Here is a 25,195-nt window from a genome sequence, read left to right as displayed (position 1 = left end):
AATAGCGAATCAGAAATCACAAATCACGAATTCCACGTTACACGAGCGCGGATGCTGTGTACACAGCGCGTCTGTGACATGTGAGCCGCGGAACAAGACGATTTCACTCTTGACAAGTGACATAGAACTAGAGGAAGATCGCCTAGCTTACAGTCCCAGAATGATATTGGCAACAAGGTTGGGTCCGCGGTTGCGCCAACTGCGATGTTCGGTGTTGCCGCAAGTCCACTCGATTCAGCCACGGCCCGAGCTTATAAAGGAGACAAGGCAGCACTTGTATGCAACAGTATCGTACAGCACAGTATAAGACAGCACTTGCGGCAACCTTGTTGTTGTTGCCAAGCCGAGGCGACGCACACTGCACAAATCCCAACCTTCTGGGCCCCTCCGACCTTCTGTGCTCGTCCATCCGACGTTGTTACCCTTCAACCCACACACGTTGATCTATCTACCTTTTTCTCTTGTTCGCAAAGATGGCTGGCACCAACACCGAATACGAGGCCGTCATCATCGGCGCAGGCCCTTCTGGCATTGCTGCCGCCTGCGAGCTTCAACGCAGGATCGGCCTCACCAAGATCAAGATCTTCGAACGTGGAAGCAAGTTCGGAGGCACCTGGTTCCACAACCGCTACCCCGGAGCTGCTTGCGATGTGCCTTCACGCCTCTACTCTTTCTCGTTCTATCAGAAGAAGAGCTGGAATGAATTTATGGCTCGACAGCCCGAGATGGAGAGCTACCTCCAAGATACTGCACGCACGTTTGGGCTTGATCGGTTTGCCCACTTCAATGCAGATGTCTATTCTGCTGAATGGGTCGAGCAACAGACTCACTGGAGGGTCAAGTACCGTTCTGTGGATGGCCACGAGCACGGCGTTGTCACTACACGCGTACTCGTCAACGGCTCGGGAGCGCTCAGCGTGCCACGAGAATGCGACGTCGACGGCTGGCAGAGCTTTAAAGGTCCGCTCTTCCACTCAGCCAAGTGGGACACGTCGGTCGATCTCAAAGACAAACATGTTGTCGTCCTCGGCAATGGCTGCTCAGCCACGCAAATTGTCCCCTCAATCGCCAAGCAGGTCAAGTCGGTTACCCAGATCGCTCGAGCCAAGCACTGGTACGCTCCCACTCCAGTGAATCCCTTCTCCGGCCCCGCCTTCCGTTGGCTGGAACGCAACATCCCTGGCTTTATCCTGCTTGAACGCACCATCTTTACCCTTTTTCTTGACATCCACTTCATTCAGGCTTGGAACCGCGAAGGGAAAGCCGCACGCGATCGCTTTGCTGCCAGCTCGCAGCTCTACGTGTCCACCGTCGCTCCGGAGAGGTACCATCACCTGCTCATCCCGACGCAACAAGAGCTCAGCGTGGCTTGCAAGCGCCGTGTGTTTGACGATGCCTATATTCCGTGCTTGAACCGCGACAATGTCGAGCTCGTCACCGATCAGGCTGTCAAGATCACCGAGAACGAGGTAGTGCTCCAGTCCGGACGCAGGCTCAAGGCGGATGTTATTATCCTGGCGTCTGGCTTCAAGACGGGCGAGACGGCCGTGCAGATGAAGGTGAGAGGGCGCAACGGAAAGGAGCTAAACGAAGTCTGGAGGAAGGGCGGTGCGCCACAGGCTTACCGTTCGACACTTTGCCATGATTTCCCCAACTTGGCGTTGCTCTGGGGACCCAACGCCACTACGGGTCACTTTTCTGCCATCTTTTCCATCGAGAGCTCGGTACGATTCATGTGCACCATCTTTAAACCCATCTTCCTGGCTGGCCCAAGCAAGCTGTCACCCTTGCAACGATCCGCAGGACATACAGTCGATGTGAAACAGGAAGCACAGGACAAGGAAGACGCCATGATCCGCCACCAGATGAAGGATCTCATCTACACATCCGGCTGCAAGGGTTGGTACACAAATGCCGACGGTCGAGTATCCACGCTCTACCCAGGCTTCCAGCTGACATTTGCTTGGAGAAGCGACCACCCGATCGCCAACGATTTCATCTACACTGGCCTTCCTGCCTCGACCCGACCAAGCTCCTACTGGAGCTACTTTCAACAAATCGCTTCGTTCTTCCGGCTGGGCGACGTGCCAGAGTACCGGGCGGCCAAACTGGGCCAGAAGAATTGGATCGCGAAATATCTGCTCACTCCGCTCTCGATGTTCTTGTACCGTTCAAGCCTCCGATTGCTGCTGTCGATTGTGTGGATCGTCGACAACGTCTTGTTTTACACACGAGGCGCAAGGGACTTTGAAAAAGTCAAGCAGCAGTATTTGCTCTCGAAGTAATACCTTGAGACTCCGACCAGCCTAGAGTCGACCTAGCTTGGGGTCACAGCGACCTTGACACGTATGGTATGCAGAGCGAGTCGGGAAGCACAAAGCCCTTTGTTGATTCACGAATGTATGGTTGGTAGTCGATCTCCCGATCTTAATATCCATAGCCTTGGAGACTCACGACTCTCGCATCTTGATAACTTTTACACGTTAATTACGAATTTCGTTGTTACTCGTGACTGTTACGTTTCAATCGTCGGTTGATGATGATTCATCCGCAGTCGTCTTGGCAGCTGCTGACACTTGGATGTGCAGCTAGAAACAGGACGTGCTGTCAAGCAACGCAGAGCAGCATTCGTGATTCACGAAGATCCTGCCTTCGCATTTGCGCATCGCTTTCTTGGAGCCATCGTGGATGACTGCGCAGCTGATTCACTCCGATCTTGCGCGATCTCTCTCAGATAGTGCATGCAATCACTTGATTCTTTTACTCAATCAAACACACACTCTCTTTCCACATTCGAGTCTCCGCGATGTGTCTTTCCGTGTCAGACCGTGAGACAGGCACATCCAGAGTCAGGCATCCTCTCACAATCGTGTATCGAGTTGAGCAGGACTCGACACAGAAAACGATCGAATAAAAGCCGTTCTCAATTCGGAACAAGACCTTGTCCACTTCCCATAGGCCCTTGCTTTTCCTCTTCCCCTCTGGACAGCATCTCTCTTTCGACAAGCTCTCTGGAAACCCAGCCTCGTTAAGCTCGTCAAGCATGTCGGCGCCACTTGGTTTCCACCTCATCCCGTCTCGTATCGACGCAAACCAACCTTTGCGAGACCAGGAGACCTATCTTGTTCTGCCTGACGTGGACCGTAGGTCGGAGCGCTATGATCTCGAGTCGATCCAAGCTTTTCAAAAGGCTGCCAACTACCTTGCTGTAGCCCAGATCTACTTGCAGGACAATGTGCTCCTGGAAGAGCCGCTCGACTATAAGGCTCACGTCAAGAAGAGACTGCTTGGTCACTTTGGCACCGTTCCTGGCCTCGTCTTTGTTTATGCGCACGTATCGGCCCTTCTAGCACGCATCGAAAGGAACACAGCCACCGATTCGTATGGCAGACACAGAGCCATTTTTATCACTGGTCCAGGACATGGTGCTCCAGCCATCCTCAGCTGCCTGTACCTCGAAGGTTCTATCTCGAAATTTTATCCAGAGGAATCGGTCTCGCACCAGGGTCTACATGCGTTTGTCAGGAACTTTAGCTGGCCCAACACGGTACGTCCATCGCACGTGACGGCGACAACACCTGGTGCGATTCACGAAGGAGGCGAGCTCGGCTATGCGCTCTCGGTAGCACATGGCGCTGTCATGGACAAGCCTGACCTCATCGCATTTGCCGTCATCGGAGACGGAGAGGCGGAGACCGGTCCGACTGCAACCGCGTGGCATTCACACAAGTTCATTGACCCTTGCGAGTCGGGTGCCGTCTTGCCCATTCTGCATCTGAACCGCTTCAAGATCAGCGAAAAGACGATTTTTGGCACGATGGATCGCACCGAGCTGCTGGCGCTGTTCGTCGGCTACGGCTATCAGGTGCGCTTTGTCGACTACTACCAACATCTCGGTACTAAGCACACGATTCCTGGTGACCACGAGGCCACAGCGTTTGATGTCGATATGGCAGCCAGCCTCGACTGGGCGCTGAGTGAGATCGATAACATCCAGAAGGCGGCACGTCAGGCCGAAGCTCAAAAGAAACCGCGCTGGCCTATGATCATCTTGACCTCGCCGAAAGGATGGGGTGCGCCCGTTCAGGTTGATGGTCAGCAGATCGAGGGTTCGTTTCGAAGCCACCAAGTGCCTGTCAAGCTCGGCGCTTGGTCGGGCGCCGATGAGCATCTCTCCATCCTCGAAAGCTGGCTCGAATCGTATAAGCCACGTAGCTGGTTGCAGTCGGATTCGGGCCAACTCAGGCTGAATCCTCTTGTGACACGCATGCTGCCTAGTGATGAGCTCCGCCTGGGTCGTATCCGCGAGATCTACGAAAAGAGCGCTGACTTGCAAGATGTAAGCACCAGCGCTTACATGGTCAGCTCAGAGTCGTCGGACAACAGCCGTGGCAACACACGATCCAAAGCTTCAGCCATGGAGCAATGCGGCAAATATCTGGCAGCGCTGTTGCCCAAAAATCCGGATCGACTGCTCATCTTTTCACCCGACGAACTCGTCTCGAATAAGCTCGATGCCACGCTCAAAGTACAAGGCTTGAAAGCACGCAAATTCGAACACGATTCCGAGAGTATTGTGACGCCACAAGAGCGTCAGCAGGGGATTCGGTCTGGGCGCGTTATCGAGATGCTTAGCGAGCACACGCTGCAAGGCTTTGCACAGGGGTACGCGCTTACGGGTCGAATCGGTCTCTTTCCGAGCTACGAGTCGTTTTTGGGCATTGTGACGACTATGATGGCGCAATTTGCCAAGTTTGTCAAGGTGGCCAAGACGACGGATTACCGATCACCAGTACCGTCGATCACGTATGTGATGAGTTCGACGTTGTGGCGACAAGAGCACAATGGCGCCAGCCATCAGCAGCCAGGTCTAATCAACTCGGTGCTGGATCTCCCGCACAATGTTGCACGTGTCTATTTGCCGCCGGATGCCAACTGTGCGGTGTCGACACTGTCGCACTGCCTGCGCAGCCACAACTATGTGAACCTGGTGGTCGGCAGTAAGCATCAGACCAGGGTGTATCTGAGCGAGGACGAGGCAAATGCGCATTGCAAGGCGGGCGCATCGATTTGGCATGCTTACTCGACCGACGGTGGTCAAGAGCCGGATGTGGTGATTGTAGGCATTGGTACCGAGACGACGGCGGAAGCGATTGCGGCTACAGAGCTGCTCCGAGGAGCGCAGCTTGACGACAGTGCCAAGAGCGATGGAAGTGCAAGGCAGGCGCCGGAGGATGTTTTGCGCGTGCGCTTCATCAACGTTACCGACCTCATGATCCTTAGCGAAAACTCGGTGCACCCTCACGCGCTGAGCCAAGAGCTCTTTGACGGCCTGTTCACACGCGATGTTCCCATCCTGTTTAACTTCCACGGCTACACCACCGCCATCAAGGGCTTACTCGGCGACCGGCTGTCTGGCGAGATGGGTCGACGTCCCATGGCCGTGCACGGCTTTATCGAGGAAGGCAGCACCACTACGCCCTGGAATATGCTCAAGCTCAATGGCGTCGACCGCTTCACCGTTGCATGCCGAGCTGTTGAGCTCATCCAACGCGATCTCGAGCTTAAGAAGCATCGTCGAGCCAAAGTCAACGAGCGACTCCAAAAGATGGCTCAGAGTCAAAGATTCGACATGCTTGCGAGAAAGTGGAAGCAGAGGCGAGAGGAGTGGCAGCAGTATATCAATCGCAATGGTCGAGATCCAGATGAGGTTGATGCCGAGTGAGCCGCTCACGGTTGTTGCAGTGCTCGTTCCAAGTCTCTAAGTTTCTAGTTTGTTCCGTTGAGCAGCATTTTCTTCAGCACAAATGATCGCAATCTGGCAATGTAGCACCGTTTCTTTGCATCGACTCTCTGTTTCTGCGGGAACTGTCAGTGATGCTTGAGTGTGGAGCACAGAACGATGGCCGAAATGAGGTCATTGCAACCAGTGAAAGGTGCGAGCTGGTCTGTGCGAGTGTAAGCTGAGTCATGAGCGAGCGTCTGGCTGATGTCAGACAGATTTGAGTGACAAAGGTCGCAGGATGAAAGCCTGGCAAATGTGTGAGAGAGATGACGCGCTTCTTTCTCAACCATCAACCTCAATCGACTTTTTTTGTCCGAGCTCCACACCTTTCGCTATCCTTCTGGCACACAACGGCATCGTACTACAGCAATCATGGACAACCTCATCCATTTAGGCTTCAGCAAGACTCTTCAAGGTGGGAAGGAGGCGAATAGCGGCCAGCGCTTCGGTCGAATGCTGTGCCTGAATGCCGGCTCTTCGTCGCTCAAATTCAAGCTGTTCGATGTGTCGACCTATCGACCGGATTCGATCGCTTTGATCGGTGGGTCGATCAAACTTGACTCGTCCTCGGACACTGCGCGAGTCGACATGTTCTGCTCTTCCAACGACAAGCACCACAGCGATACGAAGGAGTGGAGCGAGATCGCTTCGGGCGAAGTGCTCGCTTACCTTTTCTCGACAATGGCCGATCTACTCGGTGAGGGTCTGGGTATTATGACGGTGGTACACAGAATCGTGCATGGCGCACACCTGGACCAGTGTGTTTCGATCACGCGTGACGACCAACACCACCTCCACACGTTGCAGTTCCTCGCCGAATTCGCGCCGTTGCACAACGCTGTCAGCGTTCAACTGATCAAGGTCTGTCTCAACTCGACGGAGCTGAATCGGAAGCATACGAATGTGTGCTGTTTCGACACCAACTTCCACCGGTCGATGGATGAGGTGAAGAGCGGATACATGGTCGATCCCAATCTGGCAGGCGAGCGACTTCCTGGAGGGATGAAGTTGCGCAAATGGGGATTCCACGGGCTGTCGTACGCCTCGGTTCTCAGCACGGTCTCTCGATCGATCAACAAAGATGCGCACAATCTCAACTTGATCATGCTCCATTTAGGCAGTGGAAGTTCGATCTGCAGTGTGGTACGGGGTCGAAGCTTCGATACATCGATGGGCTTGACTCCGTTGGAAGGATTGCCGGGTGGCACGAGGAGCGGCTCGGTAGATCCGGTGTTAGCTCTCCACCTGTCAAGCGCAACGCTCCCTGGAGGAAAGGACGGAACGGTGGAGATCGCCGATGGAATTCGGGTGTCGAGAGCAGAGGTGGTGTTGAACAAGCACAGTGGGTTCAAAGCGGTAGCCGGAAGTAGTGATTTTGCCGAGATCGTTCAGAGGAGGAACGAATTTTTACAAGGCAGAACGATGGGCAAACACAAAGAAGAGGAGAGGAGTAAGGACAGATCGGCAGTATTGGCGTTTGATATGTTTGTTGATCGGATCGTGGGCTTCATTGGGGCGTATGTGTTGAAGATGTGCAGTGCGGGTGGCGTGGACGCGGTGGTGTTGGCGGGCGGAATCGGGGAGAAGAGTCACGAGTTGTGGGCAGAGTTGGCGAGCAAGGTAGAGTTGAGCAGTGTAAGCGTTTCTGGCGAGAGCGTGGTACGAGCGAAGGAAGATGAAAGCAAGTGTTGGCAGTTGAAGAGAGAGGAGTTGAGGTTGGAACAGACAAATAGGACCACGGCGATGGGTCAGTGTGTGCCTTGGTTGGTGTGTAGGACGGACGAAGAGGGGGAGATGGCCAAGGAGGTGATTGATGCTTGGGTTCGTGGTAAGCAGTAGTTACAAAAACGTCGATGAATCCATCAGCGTCGAGTAATGCTGTTTCGAGTGGTGCCGATGATCATTTGTAGCAATGTCAAAAATGCTCTGTACGATAATTGCGTCTGCGCTGTATGACGTGCGAGCATGGAAGCAGAAATGGTGGGTGCGATCTCCACGGAGATGTAGAGTGGCTCCGCTTGGGATTCGTGATTGAAGCTCCGCCGGATTCATGATTTCTGGCCAGGTTTCAACACAAGCGACTCAGAGGCGGGACCCTGAAGCAGAAAGTCGTGAGTAGCTTAATCCAGCAATCACGACTCGTGAAAATCGTGAATCTAGCTGAGAATTCTTGGTGCACGTAGTATCTTTGGCCCTTCTTGACTTGTCACGATCACATTGACCACTCCCAAACGCGAATAACAACTCTGGGAACGATCACGAGCGGCTCCAAGGTCAATTACAAGAATGTCGAATCCATCACATCCGGAATCGCGAACAATCGAAACCTCGGTCTTGATCTCTGCTCCGCTCTCGACGGTACACGCTGTTCTGCTCGACTTTGCGTCGTACCCAAGTTGGTCGAGCTTCATCACCTTCATCCAGCCTGTGGAGAAGAAAGAAGCGATTGAGATTGGCGATAAGCTGAATGTCACAATTCATCCACCCAGCGGGTCGGCTATGGCGCTCATTCCCACTATTGTGCATAAGGACGAGAAGGGATTTGGATGGCAAGGTCATCTTGCCAACATCAGCGGACTATTCGATGGCAAGCATTTGTTCTTGCTGGAAGAACAAGAAACGGAGGAGGGAAAGAAGGAAACCAGGCTGGTGCACAGGGAAGAGTTCGGTGGAGTATTGTATACTCCCTTGATGAGCTGGTTGGGACTGGGCGCTAAGACTAGGAATGGGTTCGAGGCATTCAACATCGCTCTCAAGACGAAGGCGGAGCAGATAGCGGCAGAAGCCAAGCAGACAGAAGAGAGCTCAGGATCAAGAATGGCCTCACATATCGGATAGTCTTGGAGAAGCACAAACAGGTAATGCTGAAGAGTCGTCGTCAGGTTGGTTGCTTTTAGTCGCTCTAGCAGAATGAAGGACAGACACGAGACAGTTGGAGTCACAGACTAGTCGGCAAGCAAAACCGAGTTGTATATAATAATATAGCTTACGACGCACCATTTACCTCTGTGTTTGCAAAGCGGCGCCGGCCGAGTCTTGACCTGGTTTGACAGGCGAGCCAGGCGGGCGAAATTCGTGACTGACCTCCGTGATTCAGAAACACGCCGATTCACGGTTCAGTCGTGAATCTGACTTGGCCGAGCTGTAATTGTTGTGCTTCTACTAGTCCGTCGCGAGATTGGTCTCGTATGCACTTGCATTCTGAACTCGGTGACGTGCGCTCCGGTATTCGACCCGAGAAAAAGCTTTGTCACTGTGACCTTGCGAAAGATGGCAACCTAGAATCAGAGCAACGAGGAACGAGACTTGCGCAGCCAAGCTTCCAGTGCGCTCGGGCTTACCTTGAGACTTAGGCCCCTTTCTGCTGTGTGCAAGGAATACGGCTGGGGGCCGAGAGCGCGCCTGTCCACGTTACGCCTTGCTTTGGCTCAAAACGGTGACTAGAGCCAGAGTATCTCGACGCAGCTTCATAGACGTGGTTAGTATGTCATGGCGCTGATCAGAAATGCTCAGTTCAAGCCAATCAGATTTCCCAAAGTGGGCTCCATCTGAGGCTCGTCTTGATCAACACGCTTGGTGTTTTTTCGTATGGCTTCTTTCTCCGTTGTGGCTCTCAGTTGCGCGCAATCGGCGTTATTCATCAGAGCTCAGAGCCCGTTTCATCCCAGGCGGTATTAGCTGCTAAGTTAGCCTAGAGACACGTGGATCCAAAGGAGGATTTGTTGGATTGTCTATGGCAAAGGACGTGAATGATATTGTAATGTGAAAGTACGAGGCTGGTAAAGTGGTAGGCAACTTGGACTCGAATCCGCCTGGATCGAGTCCTCGTGATATGAGCTATTGTACGATGCATGGTGATGGAACCTTTCCACTCACGACTGGCGAACATGACACTCACGACTCCCTTCGTGCTTGTGTCATGGTCATGAAAGGAAAGGGCGATCGCACGTCCGTGTCCTGAATCGTGAATTACTGTACGAATTCACGATTGCAAATTTTTGTATTTAAACTTGATGCGCACCACGGCCACAGACTTACGACTGCAAATCAAAATATGAATCGTGAATAGAATCGTAAACGCTCAGTCTCGGAGTCGGAGGTTGGAGTCCAGTGTGTGTTGACTAGGCCACGATCCACGACTTTTCGCTGCTAGCAAAGCTGTTTACCTTTCGAGAAACGATCGCGGCTCGATCGGCATGTTGCGGTAAGAACGCTGAATCTGCTAGGCTCAAAGCAGACTGATGATCGAAGGAAAAAGCCAGAGGAAGGAACAGATGGATCCGACTGAAGCTTTGAGGCCCGAAGAGGAAGCGAACTGGGTGAGCATCGGAGATAAACACGTCACGAGTGTCGAGTTGTATGGAAAAAATATTTATCAATCGTGAAATATCGTGAATCGTGAATCGTGAATCGTGAATAGTGAATGGAACGCTTGCAAAACTCTCACGACTGTGACGCGGCAGAGATCCGTGATGGTAGCACGTGCGATGACCTGCACTCACGACTCAAATGTTTTGCTATGCCAGCAGAAGCCACGGTACTCGTCGGTGTTGCCAACTGCGTAACGGAACGTGTGTGGTCACTACGAGACAAACCAATGGCGTTCGCTCCCACGCCATGCATTCGAGGCCGAACCCCTTAGCACCTCTACCTCCCCCTATGTACTCAGTTCGTCTCTGCACAAAAGTGTAAAGCCCACAACGAGGATGGACAAGGCACGATCTGGCCAGAGCCGAGCGGTACGGAGATGTCTCTTCGGCAATCTCTTGCACTCGGTTGGCTTCTCTGCTGCAATAAACAACAACCAATTAAAATTGATGGCGTGCATGGTTGTACCTCTTTCAAACGTTCGATGTACGGACGAGTACAGAGCGAACGGAAGGACGTTGGCCGGTGACTTGCGAAGCAAAGAAAGACTACGAATCAGGTAGACTAGGAATAGACTCTCGTCTTAGTCCGAGGTCACAGCGGCGATGAGCTGCATGGCAATTGTAAATCGCGACAACGTGCTTGTCTCGCTGGCGGACCCTGCGTCGGCGTGCTCTCGCCTAAGGTTCTCTTTGAACGTCATTTGGTTGCATGTGCCAGCGCGATAAACGAGCACAATACAACGTCACAGCTCCACCATCGTGCATTTGTGCACGGTGTCGAGAGTATCGTGACCAGTTTCACCAGTCTTCTCTAGGATGTCGGACGCTCCAACAGGCACAGTAGGACAGGCTTCGGTGGACTACCGCCGCCGCTGCCTGTCGAGATGTGCACAACTCTCACCTTACCAAGGCTTGCTATCACCGGCGACTTTGGAACGGCCGGATCTACACCCCAGTTCGACTTGTCCGAATTTGAATGAACCGTTCAGGAACAGTGATGGTCATGAGCTATGCGATCGAAACAGTTCCCGAGTCAGGCGCTGCTCAGATTGCTAGCGTGAGAAGTATGTGGAACTGCGACCGGGTTTAAGACACATCTTGACTGCACAAGGTTCTGCAAGTCTCACAGCTGTTTCTCCCGTCGTTGGTGGAAGGGCATGATCCGACCCTCGTGACCGAATTGGTCTGCTTACTACAGCTTGTTGACACTTTCTTCGCCTATGACGGTGTCGTTGTCAACTTGTGAGCTGCACGCACCGTCGGAGCCCTTAGAATGCAGCTACATGGCAGGTGGCAAGCAAGCAATAGCATGGGCGGCAGGTGAAATTCGCCGGTCGTCACACGGCATCCTGTGCCTCCTTCCAACAATTTCTCTACGTCACTACAGCTGTGCTGCCACAGCAACTAGTCCCTCGATCCTTCAAGAGCTACAGTGCAATACGTTCGTCGCTTAAGGCTCTTGTCCCTACCTCGAACATGAATCACACAAGAAATGTAAGGATGGCAAAGTGTCAGGCTCTTTCGCTAAGCGCTTGACCATTTCTCGAAGCAGCGTATAAAGGTTGTTGCTTCCCTAAGCCGTCCTTTCTCAGCATCGTCCAAAACTCCCTTACAAAGACATCTTAGAGCCTACCTCCACAATGAAGACCAACTTTCTCGTTCTCCTCTCCGCCCTTCTCGCAGCTTCTTCAGCCGTGACCGCCACGCTGATCCCTGCCAAGTGCAAACACGAGGCGTTCTCGCAGAGAGCTGGCTCGTCGCTCAACGCAGCCATCAAGTCGGATGGTCGCAAGTACTTTGGTACTTGCGCCGACCCGGGCACGTTGGGCAATTGGCAGATCAGCAACATCATCAAGGCTGAGATGGGTCAGGTGACCCCGGAAAATTCGATGAAGTGGGATGCCACTCAACCGCAGCGCGGCACGTTTAACTTTGGCAATGCCGATCGGCTCGTAGACTTTGCCACCTCAAATGGAAAGCTGATCCGAGGTCATACGCTCGTCTGGCACTCGCAGCTTCCTTCATGGGTCTCGTCCATTACTGACGCCAATGACCTTACCAACGTAATTCAGAACCGAATCGCCACCGTTGTGGGAAGATACAAGGGCAAGGTCTACGCCTGGGATGTAGTGGTAAGCACAGTGGCTTGTTTGTATCAAGCAGATGCCTATACTAGGTACTGACTCAGCTTTCATAATGTCCCAAAATAGAACGAGATGTTCAACGAGAACGGTTCATTCCGCGAGAGCGTTTTCTACAAGCTCCTCGGCGAGGACTTTGTCAAGATCGCCTTCGAAGCGGCCAGGAAGGCGGACCCGAACGCCAAACTCTACATCAACGACTACAATCTCGACGATCCCGATTATCCGAAGCTCAAGTCGCTCGTTGCTAACGTCAAAAAGTGGCGGTCGCAGGGTGTCCCGATCGACGGGATCGGCTCTCAATCGCATCTGCAGGCGGCTGGTCATTTCCTCGACGCCTCAAAGGTTGGCGGTGCCATGCAGGCGCTTTGTGCTGCTGCGTCGGAGTGCGCCATGACCGAGCTAGACATTGCTCAAGCCAGCCCTGACCAGTATACCAAGGCTACCGAGGCCTGCCTCAACCAGAAGAACTGCGTTGGCATCACCGGTACGTATCCTACATCAATCTTGCATCCAGACCTAGAGTTAACCCTCACTGACATTATCTTTGCTCTCGCGTGCACTCATCATGATCATAGTTTGGGGTGTTTCTGACAACACTTCATGGAGGAAAAACGCCAACCCTTTGCTTTGGAACAGCAGCTACCAGAAGAAGCCTGCTTACAACGCCGTGCTTAGCACTCTCAACTCGTACCAAGCTTGAAAAGTGGCCAGCCGGTGACCTTCGTTGGTAGACCAAGATACATACTTCGATGAGATTCTGCCGAACATTTTCTGGAAGTGCAAAACATCTTTGCCCTGTAAAAGTGATTCTTGGCTGTGATAGGCAAGTGGTTGCATGTGGCAGAGTCGGCTTTGTTATTGCAGCACTACCAACATTCCAGTGACCATTGCGTTTGCAACGATCAGATGCAGCGTAAGCACAAAGTCTGTAAAGCGACTGACATGCAAGATAGCTACGTGAAAAGGACGATAAATTCAACATTCCACTACAGAAACCGAATCCAAGACGAAAATAACGTAGCATAAGGACAATGGATGACACGGCAACATCAGGGGGAGATGGAGCCAAAAGGTTTGTTGCCAAACGCAGAAGGCTTACCCTGGAGAGATCGGAGTTGGCTTGCCAGGTCAGCTCCCAGAACGTCCTGCGCAGGCGGGCCTGAGGCACCCATCACGCTTTGAGCCCCTCCGCCACAAGGCACTTTGGGTGCTTGACCCTTGTAAGCCTTGTTTAACCAGTCGAGACCAGGCAGCAAGCCGAAAAGCTCGGCAGAGATGTGCTCGGCAAATGAGTAGACCTGTAAGGATGGAAACCGCATACGAGAGATCGTAGTACAAAGGTTGGAAGCGTCAGTATTCGCTCAAACTGTGTCCAAGTTACAAGATTAAATACACTTACATTCCAGTTGATGTCGGCGCCCTTTGAACACTGCTCCTTGACATAGGTCGCAGCCGAGTGGAAGGGAACAATCTCGTCCAAGAGCGCATGCCAGATGAAACGCGGGAATTTGGGAACAGGAACCGTGTAGCTAGCCTCGGCCTGAACCAACGTCTCGGATTTCAACGTGCTGGCGACCGGTTCCTCGTTGAGAAGGTTTGTGTCGTTGATGAGTGAATAGGCGTCGACGAATGGGTAGGTTAGGACCACTTGGCCAATGCAGAAGCCGCGACTTCGGACCTGTTTAAACACCTTTTCTCCCTTGGCGTTGAGGCGCGACTGGATGTAGGTCTCCACGTCCGGGTAGGCCAGCGCAAGACCCGAGACACCCGCAATGGCGAAGCCGGCAAACGCGCCTTTGTTGAGGAAGTTGAATGTGTCTCTGGCGCTAGCAGGCAGTCCTCCGTAGGCAGCACCGATGATGTTGTGCTCAGGAGCGTAGCTCCCTGCCAGATTAGCTGCCCAGCCGGTTGCATGGGCACCGCCGCTGTATCCGTAAAAGCCGATCGCGCTGTCCGTGGGCAGTTTGGCGTAGTTCTTGAGCGCACGTATGCCGTCGAGAATAGCCATACCTTCCTCGTAGCCCGCAATGAACGATGAGCGCGGGCCTTCGTGATCAGACGAGACGACGTAGAAACCTTGTTGGAGCGCCCAGCCGATGATGATGGGTGCTTCGAGGATCGTGGTAGCTTTGTTAGGCTTGTCAAGGCCCTTCAAAAAGCTATAGCTCGGAGCACAGTTGAGCTGTGTCGAGTCCTGATAGACCTGATAAGAGAAGATCTTGGGAGGTGAAGCGGGCTTGTTGGGGATCCATACGGTAGCAACGTTGGCCTGCGCCTCCTTTTGCGTATTGGTAGTGCGATATTGAAGCTGGAAAGCTTCAACCTTGTTGCTGTTCCCAATATCGGTATCAGCCTTGCGTGACTGGATGACCTGACCATTGGCATATGTGTTGATGTTGTCCGGCGTGGTGTAGAAGAGATCGTCGTTTGGATCGGCGAACGCTGCCCTTCGCTCTGTGGGCACTGCAAGCGACACGGCGGCTGCAGCCGCTAGCGTCACGATAGCCCGAACAGCAATGAACCTCATCTGAACCGAGGCGATCAACGAATCTGGAAAGGAAGAACGAAAGGAGGGGGTGGAGGCTAGTGGCGGGTAAATCAGGCCAAGATGTTGGGGTTATCAATCTGGTGATTTGTACCATCTCAAACAAAGCACCGTCTCTATACATTTGTTCCTACGTATCTTCGCTTCGCAGGCCATACAGGGTGGATTCTTGGACTCAGTGCCGCCGGACCATGGTTATTGCGAATGATGAGTTTGGCCAGGCAAGACGCAATATTCAGGCGACCTACCGACTACAGTGTGCGGGACAACCGTAAGCAGCGAGCCATGGTTCATCTCGTCAGGCAAAATAGCCGAAGGGCGCGGGCGAATGGTAGTATTAGACGAACCCTTCTGCAACCGTAATCGTTCGGGCCGCCGTCTGGTTGGAGCCGAATTCGAGAATGTGCGGCTTCTGGCCATTCGAGTCGGTCTGTAGCAGCACCATGTCCATTTGTGCGACCTTGCAATCCCGGCACGGAAAAAAAGGCTAAAAATGATATTCAGGGTGCCAAATAACGGCGGCGCCCAAGTTGGCTGAATAACGTTGCGGATGCGCCCCCACATTGCGCATGATGCATAACGAGTACGCGAATCTGTTGCATAACGTATGAGCAAGTCAGTCGCATTGCGGATAACGCATGTCCATTGCCAAGAAACTAAGCCCCGCATAATTCCTTGAAATGTACGCGCGAGAAGCCCTACAAATACACTAACGGTTTCTCTGTGCTCGGCTATGATGTTCACCGGAGCTGAATGCCACCGTCACGCCCCGATATTTCGGCTGAGCAACAGGCAAAACCGAAGCAGAGCACAGGTCAGACATTAAGCGAAGCGACAGTAAGCAGCCGAGACACAAACGCATGTTTTGAGCAAGACAATGTTACTGTGACCCATGACCGGGAGTCGTGAGACCATTCAATAAACACGTACCAAGCATGGTCGGAGTAGACGATCCGTCTTTCGCACTAGTCGGGGCTCGGGCTTCCACTTCACATACTCTCGCGACTCTTACTCCTGCATCTGCATGCAACTGGGAGCTTTGCTGCGAATGGGATCGTCAACTCGAAGCGTCGAATTCATCGAGACTCTGAGGTCAAGAAGTGCACCTCTAATGATTGTAGCCGTATCTTACGGCTTCTCGTCTTCAAGTTGTTTGGTTGCTGCGGGAATGGCGGTGACGATTTAGGACCCTGTCGCGCCTTCGAATGTGAGGCTAGACACTTCTTTGACGTGGAATAGAACGCGCCTACAAATGTGAGGCTAGACACTGCTTGGACGTGGAACAGAAAACCATGGCTTCGAAGCCATAATGTCTGCCTTAAGTTCGGCCAGGGTATGTACAGGACAAGGTGGCAACGAGAAGCGGGGAAATGTTTTTCGAAAAGGCGTTGCCAGTTAGCCTCGGCGCTCTGCTTGCCGACTACGGACAGTTGTGGCGTCGTAGATCGGTTGCAACAGAACATGAACCACCCGTAGCAATACTCGAATGGAAAAAGAACGTGCTGGCGTTGCTCTTTGGTTGCTTCGACCCAAATACGATTCCTGTGGATCGTGCAATTGCGGGGCTCCGTTCGAATGGTCTCTCAACACACTCGTGACTCACAACTGACTACTTCTCGAAATAATGGCAAATTCAGCCAAACATTCACAATTCGCGATTCGTGAGTCGCCAACATGCAAGCCTAGCTGAAGTAAATCCTGAAAATCACGAATGCCAAGAAAACTGGCTGTCTATTCTCGCGCAATTGGAAGGGATTGCCGATGTTCGAAGTCCTAGTTCAAATCAGACCCGATTCGATTCTATATTTTGCGTTCAAATATGCGTCTCGTGCGATAGAGCGAGGGCGTCTTGCAGAGCGGAGCTGGCCTCCCAATTTTCTTTGTTCAAATTCGTTTTTTTTTTTTGTTTTGTTTTTTTTTTTTTTTTCATGAATCCACGTTATATTCTTCTCCACCATCATCTTTCTCATCGTCGCTAGGCTAGCCATCGCCAACGCTCGAATTTCCCCGCCCTGTACTCCCTCCATTTTTTGTCGATCGCCCTTGCGCTCATTCAGCCCCCTTTTTTCGGCGGGTAGGGAGCCTCATCGAGCTCTCAGGTCTCGCCACAGGCCTCAGCCCGCAATCAAAGTATCTAGCATTTAAAATAAGCAGCGAGTGACGCTTAGCTGGGATTAAAATGAATAAAGTTATACTCACGACTAATTTGTTGGGCTATTCGTGATTTTCTGTGCCTCAATTTTTCGGTAGTGATTTTTAAGCCTGTTTGAGGTACGTGGATCGCAAATGGTTTCTCTCTCAACGACACCGCTAACCCAGCGGCAAACACCCAACGACTTAAGTGGATGATGCTTGGATCCCTTCATGCTTGTTGCTTTCACGACGAATCATATTCAATCAAGAGTCGAGCACGACCTTGGCATCCACGATAGAGAATGTCAACTATATGGAACTCTCGTGACCACTCTGTCTTACCAAATGCATTGGACACTGACGAAGCGAGGTGGAGTCGTGATGTGTAGCTTCGCTTCTCGTCTGGGCCGTGTCTAATCTTTTCTCTGCGCTCCTGGGAAACGACTTGGTCTCGTACACACCATGATGTTTACGCATCTAACCGCCAACGTCTTTTTAGCGATGACATCGCTACGTAAGGGTTTACGTCTCACATCGGCTCTTGTTGTAACAAGAGCCGCAATAACGTCAATGGACCAAGCGCCTCGATTTGTCAGTGTCGTTCCCGAACGTCGATGGACAAGGGTGCTTGGCTTGGTCAGTACAGTACAGATGCTGGCTCAGTCGGCCGGCCCATCGCTAAGTGGCTGGTTTGCTGGTAGGGGCAGCATGGGTTGGGCCTTTCACATCGCAGGCGCTCTCAAAGCTGGATACGACCTGGGCTTACTGGCTGCTCTCTCAGCTGTCAACCAGGGGTTATAGTGAGATCAACAGTAGATTCAGATGGAAGTATAAACACAGTGCTAGAGCTGCGCGGCAGGCCATAATTGACCTGTGCACTCGCCGAAACCGATGTGAAGTTTCGAGTCCGGATCGTAGGCAGAAGCGGTGATCTTTACCTCATCGCCATCCTTCAAGAACGTCCTGGTCTGTACCTCTCCGCCTTTTGCTGTTTTGAGAGGGATAGGCTGACGCCCCGCTTTGCACGCTTCGATTAGGGATGCTTCGCTGTACGGCTCTTCAAACGGCCCGGACACAGTCCCTGTGGCGAAAGTATCGGCAGGTCGAAGGTTGCAGCCCGTAACAGTGTGGTGTGCTACCATCTGCGCTGCTGTCCAGTAAACATGTCTGAGCGACGTGTCAGTGATCTTTGTCCATACCTTCTCCGAACTGCCAGATGCAGGTAGAGGTGCGAGGTGTGCTTGAAGGTTGACATCCCACGTGGTGCCTTGACCCTTGTGATCGAGGTATGCAAACAGCCTGTGTTCGACCGCCGGTGATGCGACACGGAAAGGCTCCAGAGCCGCTAGCTCGACTATGTACGATGAAAGAGTGGTAGCAAAGTTCTTGCTTGTGAAAGGTTCGAGAGGGGTCATCTCATAGCTCTGAATATCACGGGCCGACCAGTCATTCATGAGCATCATGCCAAAGATGAGCTCTTCGGCACGCTCGAGCTCAACCGGTCGGCCGAGTTGGTTTAGATCTTCCGAGTGTTCTGTGCCACCGCCACCAACGACACAGGCCACCTCGAGCTCAAAGTCCATTCTTCTAGAAGCGCCAAATTCGACTACCGAAGAACCAGGCTCTGTGCGGAAGATGCCCCGAGGACGCCGGAAGCTTGTGCCTGAAGCAACCAGCGAGGAGGAACGTCCATGATAATCAATGGGAAGCTGATACCACTGATCTTCGAGAGGACGTGTGAACATCAGTCGCCCGGTGGAAGTACAGTGATACTTTGACGCGCAAAAGTCGGTGTAGTCTCCTACTTGAATGGGAAGGTGCAGGGTGGCTTTCTCGACTAAAACCAGAATGTCATTCAGCAACTGCGGCTGCGATTTAAAGATGGATGAGTCTGAGCTCAAGACAGTTTGAAGAAATCTACGGAATGTTTTATGTACCTGGCGTGATTGAGCGAGATACGCGTTGAGTGTTGGCTGCGAAAAGAGCGAGCTGGCGCACTCAGCGCTCACAGGCTGCTCTGAGAAAGCACTTGGCGCTTTGTTGCTCAGTTGCACCAAGTCGACCAACTGGTCTGCGATGCGAACGGCGCATCTTCGGACTGGATTGTCTGTCGTAGAAAAGACCGTCCATGGCAGGCTCTCGAGCGGGAAAGGGTGATCCGCTGCATACGGTACGATGCTCTCGAGACGCTCGATGGGGATAGTTCTGGTCATCTTGGCTTCTTGTTCTTGTTACTTGAATTGTGTCACTTTAAGAGGTGTCCAGTTCATGACTAAATGGAAACCACAGGGCGTGACAAACGCCGGAATGAGCTCACCTTGCCTCTGTTTTGTATATGCTGGAATGTCTGAGGTGTTGATTGATTGACGGTCATGTTACTGTTACTGGGCTTTCTATGCTGTTTCTCGTCCGATGCTAGGTGTAGGAAGCCGGTCAGACGCAGCTGTCATTTTCAAGTGTGGGGTAGATTGCGGCCAAGGTGGGGAAACGAGCCTTTGTCTAAATTTGGTTCTCCTAAGTTATTAAGTATTGTAGAAAGAGCAAAATCCCGAACCGTTCGGATAGTTTGGCAGATTGGCCCAATCGCAGCTGCTCATCAGCGATGCACGATGTATAACCTTCTGTGTTAGCCCACCTAGCTTCATTAGTCGGCTTTACTGAGATGTCTTGATACCGCTGCGGCAATCCGAGCCTAGTCGCTCCCTTGGAAACAGCATGGACCTAGTACTTCGACCGTCGGCAACAACAAGTTGACCCTGCTTGCGCCGCTTTTCCCAGAAAACGAAAGCGCGACATGCAATGATTGGTCCTTCCTTTCTGTGGACATCCATTTTTGTTCGCCGGTCGTTATATTCGTGACTGAGGTGCTCTATTTAGTGCGGAGATGAGTCCAGCCGCTGTACCGCCGTCATCAACGCGGACGTTGAGGAAATGTTGATGGTTTCCGTCGTAGTCTTTGTCCGCTTCAAAGCTAAAGCTTTCATCAGCCCGAAAAAAACTAAAGCGAATAGGTACACCAAGGTCTACACCAGACCTTTCAAACGAAATTGTAGCCGCAGCGCAACCATTAGGTCTTGATTGCTTCAAGGGTCGCTTCGGCTGCGCGAGTGCTTGACATCACCGACAGCTTCTGACTGAATCTGGGCCTCGCAAGCATTGGCATTAATAGTTACCCTCTGGAAGCGAATGCGAAGTGCGATGAGACGAGAGAGGATGCAAAGCTTTAGCTCACAGTTTGAATCAGAATCAGATAAGTCACAGAGTGTAGCTTGACTTATCGGAAGCTTAAGCTTAATTTTGTGCGTATGCTAATGCGGTAAGAGTCCTGTGTTACGAGACGTCCAACTTTCTTTTTGTGGTCTCGCCTTTATCCTGCGCATAACATCCCTCTCTAGGGGGTTACATGACTGAACGCTCCATGGTCGAACATTGTATCTTCAACTCGTACAATCGTGATTGTCTCTCGAACTTGGTCAAGCTTGCTTCTACTAGCGTTGCTGTGCATTTCAGCCTTGCTCTCCACATCCTGAGTCCAAGCTAACCCTTCTTGAACCTAGCGGGATTTTTCATGAACGTACGGTGTTCGAACTCGACTCCTGATTTGCTCCTCTCCATGAGAAAGCAAGCTTTCAAAGCGACTAAGTAAGTCCCTTACGCATGGGACTTTACCTCGCGAAATGGACGGCTGAAAGCGTGCTGTGCTGCCGTCGAAATTTATGGGTGGATCGCATAGCGTGTAAAAAATCACGGATAGCACACTCACACTAGTGAATCGTGAAGCGACTATCGACCCCATTCTGGCCGAAAATGGCCCTTCCCCTTGAGTCTGAATTCGCGGCCCCACTCTGCATTCTCTGCGCCCAAAGGATGTATGTTCCATGATGGAGCTGACTGTGCTCAATCCTGGCCAGTGCACAGAAGCAAGTTCCTTCCCGGTATCCCTTTGTGGAGCCGATCAGGCATGGGTATTTGAGTCATGCTTCGCTAGCGACAAGTCTACCTTTTCCCCTCTTCCCACGTCAATGTCGCCTTCAAAACCACTATTTTCCACGCACCCACACTCGCTATGGACAAAGCTAACAAAATGACGACGGCTGAACCAGGAAAGAAGCTTCGCATCATCATCGTAGGCGCTGGCATCGCCGGCCTTGCAGCGGCTCGCGCGCTTAGGGAGGACCACGAGGTGCACATATTTGAATCGTCGAGCTTCAAGACGGAAATCGGAGCTGCTATTCAGTAAGTCTTTTTTTTCTTTCAGTATGACTTGATTAGACCTCGTTGGGGCAAGATGTTCATCAGTGATGTCTGACCATGTGCTTCGAATTTCCGCATGATGAACAGCACCGGCCCGAATGCAAGTCGAATCCTTCTCAAGTGGGGAATGGACCTCGAACGTCTTGACTCGCCCAACTGTCGAAACATCTACGAGTACAATATCTCGGGCAAGCTCGTGTCCCATCGTACCGTCAACACTAACGAGCTCTTTGGTGCGCCTTGGCTGCTCAACCATCGCATCTCCCTGCACAGGGAGCTGCAATACCTAGCCACATCAGACGACCAAGCACTCCCAGGAGAGCCTGCCAAGCTGCACCTCGCAAGCAAGGTTGTCGATGTTGACGGCGAAGCGGGTACAATCACGCTTGCTGACGGCACCACTTTCCAAGGCGACATCATCGTCGGAAGTGATGGTATCAAGAGTGTACTTCAAAAGAATGTGCTTGGTCGACCTGCCAATGCCAAGCCTAGTGGTCATTCGGCCTATCGCCTGCTGATTCCTTTTGAGAGGCTGCGCAAGCTCAATGACCAAGATGTCAACAAGATCATGGCGGCACCCTCGCTCACAATGTTTGTCGGACAGGACAAAAGGGTGGTCTGCTACACATGCAAATTCGACGGACGCGAACTGCTTAATCTCGCCGCAATGATTCCTGACGAGGGCCTCTTCGAAAGCTCGACCGAGTCGTGGAGTGCCCAAGGTTCTCTTAAGGACATGATTGCTTCCTTCTCCCATTTCCCGCCCATGGCAAAGAAGATCCTGAGTCAGGCCACCGAGTGCGGTCTCTACCAACTGCGTGACCAGGATCCTCTCGAGCTGTGGCACCGCAACCGCGTCCTCCTTGTTGGCGATGCAGCCCATCCAATGCTGCCGCACTTGGGTCAGGGTGGCTCACAGGCTATTGAAGATGCCGAAGCTCTTGCTTACGTCCTCAAGACAACAAAGGGATTGCCTAGCCTCGAAAATGTCAACGCAGCGCTGCAACGTCTACAGACATTGAGACATTACCGCGCTACAGTCTCGCAGGAGCGATCGAGATTACAGGCCCTGGGCCCTCGACCTGGGTCGAAGGAGGAGATGCTCGGGAAAAACACGTTTGAGTTAACCCGCTTCTTGTATGACTACTTTGGCGCAGAGGACTGGGAAAAGAGGGTCAAGGAGGGTCGGACCGGCATGCAGGATGACGTTCCTTTGACCGTTTCGTCCCAGCCTGTTGCTGCTGTTACCAAGCCTCCTCCAGCTTCTGTCAGCACCTAAAGGAGTTTGGCTTCTCTCTTGTAATCAAGACCAATATGCTCTTGTTTTCATTCACGATTATTCTCTTGTCTGTGATAGTTTGCTCTTGAAACCGATACAAAATTGTCAGCGCGAAGGCTAGAACGTGCTACTGGCGCTGTTTGAGCACAGCATGCCACTTAATCTGATAATCGTGCTCGTAACACAACAAAATGACAGGCAAATAGATCGTGAATCTCGTCTTTGTTAATATATCTGGTTCATGGCTGTTACTGAATGATTGGAAGAACAAGACAGCTGGCAAGCACTTCACTGCCTAGCACGGGTGTCTTCTTGCTGATTCCGAGAGTGTCAACTTCATCCGCCGGGACTGCGCCCGTGTGGATGGTGTTGACTCCAGCAAGCTTCTCCTTTACTCGATCCTTAGGGTGAGTGTGAGTAAAGACACCGCCACCCTGCTGGTCTTGTGGGCCAGTCTCGAGCTGCAAAGTGTGTCCGACAGGGATGACGACGTTGGTGGGCCAGATCTCGACATCCATCGCGTACACTTTGCCTGCTTCGATGGGCGCCACTTCGGTGCTGAGGTAGTTGCGATGCGGTACGAGCTCAGTGCTCTTGGCTTGGTCCACTTTGCGAACTGATGCGCGGAGCCAGCCCTTCACGATAGGGCATGGGTCACCTGCAGTGCCAGTGTAGTAGATTTCTTTGCCTTCCGCATCGAGGTGTCGAAGTGTGACAAATATGTCAGCTTCACTTGGAATCGATTCTGCTTGAGGATCGGCAGTGACGCTCATGAGGAGACGAAGGTGAGGGTGACCAGTGATCTCGAGCTCGCAATCCTCGACCTTGTGATCGAACTTGACACTCTCACCATCAAAGCCCTTGTAACACACCTGTTCTGCCAGGTTTGATTTATCACCCTCCACACCAGCGACACCATTGAGCGCTTTTGCCGCTTGTTGGTGGTCCCTCTTGAGCTGGTGATCGGCAGAGAGGAAGAAGGGTGTGTATTCAGTATTGGGCAAGGGCCAGGCAGTAGTGCTCTTTTCGGGGAAGGAGCGATCACCGTCGATCGAGTTGAACTTGGGAGAACCTTTGCGAACAGCGTAGCTGACTGCTGGAACACCTTGTTCGGCGTTGGGACCCTTGAGCCAGCCGCGATCGTCTTTGCCGTGAAGGAAGGCGTTGAGGAAGGATTTTTGCAGTTCAACACGCTCGGGCAGGTAGAAAGGAAGATCGTGACGACCAGTGATGAGCCAAAGCCACTTGTTTTTGGATGCTGCTCCGAGGTATCCTGCTACGTTGCCTCGAAGATGGAGTGCGATACCGCCCCAATTGCCGACGCTGAGCATAGGTGTCTCAATATCGGCAAGGTCCAATTCTCGCATAGAGTAGTACTCCTGGTCGAGGTAAAAATTCTCGGCGTTGTCCACGGTCTGATCAGTGCGATTCTCCTTAAGCTGTTCGGGAGTGAGGATACCCTCGATGCTAGGGACTTTGGTATTTCGACCGGGTCCCCAAGTCTTTTTGGGAGGTGGTGCAGCAGCACGACCGTACTGATTCGAATTGATCTGGTAGTTTTGCCACATAGTGACGAAACCGTCACCATAGATACCGCCCTTGCGGACGCGGTCGCGATAATAATCTGACATACCTTCCCACGGAATCATCGCAGCAAGGCCCTTGGGCTTACGAGCCGCCACTCGCCACTGACTTCCGGCGTAGTACGAGATACCGAGTAGACCAACCTTGCCAGAGGACCACGACTGGGACGCAGCCCATTCGATCGAGTGGAAGAAGTTGTTAGCTGTCTGGTCGGACATGGTGTCGAGGAAGCCTGGAGACTGACCTGTGCCCTGCTCATCTACACGAACAACGATGAAGCCATGAAGGGTCCAGAAGGTAGGCTCAGGCACCTCCCACGAGGAAAGCACCGACTTCTGTTCGTCGGGCAGCTCTTCAAAGGACTCTGGATAGAAGTCAGAATAGGCAATGTCCTTTCCGTAAGGACCAGATGTAATGAGGACAGGATACTTTTTTCCTTCTTCTGTGTCCTTCGGACGAAAAACATCGCAACGGCAAACGTCATTTTTGCCTTCGAGACGAGGGATGACAATGTCGACGTTGCGGTCGTAAAAGGGGGGCCGAGCACCTCTCGAGTGGACTTGATGGCATTTGCTCCAGGAGTGATAGAAGTAGGCAGGTGCGCCGACCTGTGGGCAAGAAGTCGAGCTCCAGCTTGCGACATACTGCAAAAGGCTTTGCTATTCTTGGATTGAAGGATGGGACCACAAGCAAAGAGGACTACAATGGTGGTGAAGGGTGGCAAAGAAGGTGCACGATCTCGTTGAAGACAAACTTATGGACATTGATTATCTTCGATGGAAGGCTTCGCAATCGAGAGCAATCAGTACACCCCATCAAATGTACGTGCTTAAAGATTGTTGCCCACTTTGGCAGCGCCAGTAGCAGTCGTAAGTGTGAGTCTTCTGCACTATAATAGGATTGTAGCATAGGTGCGACTGGCCATGTTCCCCCCACTTCGGCTCCCGAAATGCCACATGTATTTCGCGCTGTCCTTGGGGCGATAATAATCATTCTAATGGTGAATCGCGGTGTCGAACACCGCGGCAGTACCTGAATGCTGGTCGTGCTGAAGAATGATTCCACCTTGACCGATCTTTCACCTTGTGGGGAAGATTAACA

General features: G+C 52.3%; 9 protein-coding genes across 9 annotated transcripts; 6 read left to right on the top strand and 3 right to left on the bottom strand.

The window, feature by feature from the left end:
* Positions 1 to 473: 473 nt before the first annotated feature.
* On the top strand, positions 474 to 2,285 carry UMAG_03415 (uncharacterized protein; the record flags this gene model as incomplete). Its single annotated transcript, XM_011391585.1, has 1 exon — positions 474 to 2,285. The coding sequence occupies one exon, from the start codon at positions 474 to 476 to the stop codon at positions 2,283 to 2,285; it is 1,812 nt and encodes a 603-aa protein (XP_011389887.1).
* A 758-nt stretch (positions 2,286 to 3,043) lies between these two features.
* Positions 3,044 to 5,725, top strand: UMAG_03414 (putative xylulose-5-phosphate/fructose-6-phosphate phosphoketolase; the record flags this gene model as incomplete). The annotated part of the gene is made up of 1 exon (XM_011391584.1): positions 3,044 to 5,725. The coding sequence occupies one exon, from the start codon at positions 3,044 to 3,046 to the stop codon at positions 5,723 to 5,725; it is 2,682 nt and encodes an 893-aa protein (XP_011389886.1).
* A 432-nt stretch (positions 5,726 to 6,157) lies between these two features.
* On the top strand, positions 6,158 to 7,624 carry UMAG_03413 (uncharacterized protein; the record flags this gene model as incomplete). Its single annotated transcript, XM_011391583.1, has 1 exon — positions 6,158 to 7,624. One exon carries the CDS (start codon positions 6,158 to 6,160, stop codon positions 7,622 to 7,624), a length of 1,467 nt encoding a protein of 488 aa, XP_011389885.1.
* A 447-nt stretch (positions 7,625 to 8,071) lies between these two features.
* On the top strand, positions 8,072 to 8,623 carry UMAG_03412 (uncharacterized protein; the record flags this gene model as incomplete). The annotated part of the gene is made up of 1 exon (XM_011391582.1): positions 8,072 to 8,623. The coding sequence occupies one exon, from the start codon at positions 8,072 to 8,074 to the stop codon at positions 8,621 to 8,623; it is 552 nt and encodes a 183-aa protein (XP_011389884.1).
* Positions 8,624 to 11,795: 3,172 nt separating this feature from the next.
* UMAG_03411 (putative endo-1,4-beta-xylanase) lies at positions 11,796 to 12,999 on the top strand (the record flags this gene model as incomplete). The annotated part of the gene is made up of 3 exons (XM_011391581.1): positions 11,796 to 12,287; positions 12,366 to 12,783; positions 12,875 to 12,999. The coding sequence occupies 3 exons, from the start codon at positions 11,796 to 11,798 to the stop codon at positions 12,997 to 12,999; spliced, it is 1,035 nt and encodes a 344-aa protein (XP_011389883.1).
* A 349-nt stretch (positions 13,000 to 13,348) lies between these two features.
* Positions 13,349 to 14,826, bottom strand: UMAG_11070 (putative lipase precursor; the record flags this gene model as incomplete). Its single annotated transcript, XM_011391775.1, has 2 exons — positions 13,349 to 13,597; positions 13,699 to 14,826. 2 exons carry the CDS (start codon positions 14,824 to 14,826, stop codon positions 13,349 to 13,351), a joined length of 1,377 nt encoding a protein of 458 aa, XP_011390077.1.
* A 2,993-nt stretch (positions 14,827 to 17,819) lies between these two features.
* Positions 17,820 to 19,190, bottom strand: UMAG_03409 (uncharacterized protein; the record flags this gene model as incomplete). Its single annotated transcript, XM_011391580.1, has 1 exon — positions 17,820 to 19,190. One exon carries the CDS (start codon positions 19,188 to 19,190, stop codon positions 17,820 to 17,822), a length of 1,371 nt encoding a protein of 456 aa, XP_011389882.1.
* Positions 19,191 to 21,061: 1,871 nt separating this feature from the next.
* UMAG_03408 (uncharacterized protein) lies at positions 21,062 to 22,510 on the top strand (the record flags this gene model as incomplete). Its single annotated transcript, XM_011391579.1, has 2 exons — positions 21,062 to 21,213; positions 21,319 to 22,510. 2 exons carry the CDS (start codon positions 21,062 to 21,064, stop codon positions 22,508 to 22,510), a joined length of 1,344 nt encoding a protein of 447 aa, XP_011389881.1.
* Positions 22,511 to 22,758: 248 nt separating this feature from the next.
* UMAG_03407 (uncharacterized protein) lies at positions 22,759 to 24,737 on the bottom strand (the record flags this gene model as incomplete). The annotated part of the gene is made up of 2 exons (XM_011391578.1): positions 22,759 to 24,667; positions 24,703 to 24,737. 2 exons carry the CDS (start codon positions 24,735 to 24,737, stop codon positions 22,759 to 22,761), a joined length of 1,944 nt encoding a protein of 647 aa, XP_011389880.1.
* Positions 24,738 to 25,195: the final 458 nt, after the last annotated feature.

Source organism: Mycosarcoma maydis, chromosome 9 (assembly GCF_000328475.2).
Source record: "Mycosarcoma maydis chromosome 9, whole genome shotgun sequence".
NCBI lineage: Eukaryota > Fungi > Basidiomycota > Ustilaginomycetes > Ustilaginales > Mycosarcoma > Mycosarcoma maydis.
The sequence above is the reverse complement of the archived record's forward strand: the minus strand, read 5'-3'. Positions and strand labels throughout refer to the sequence as shown.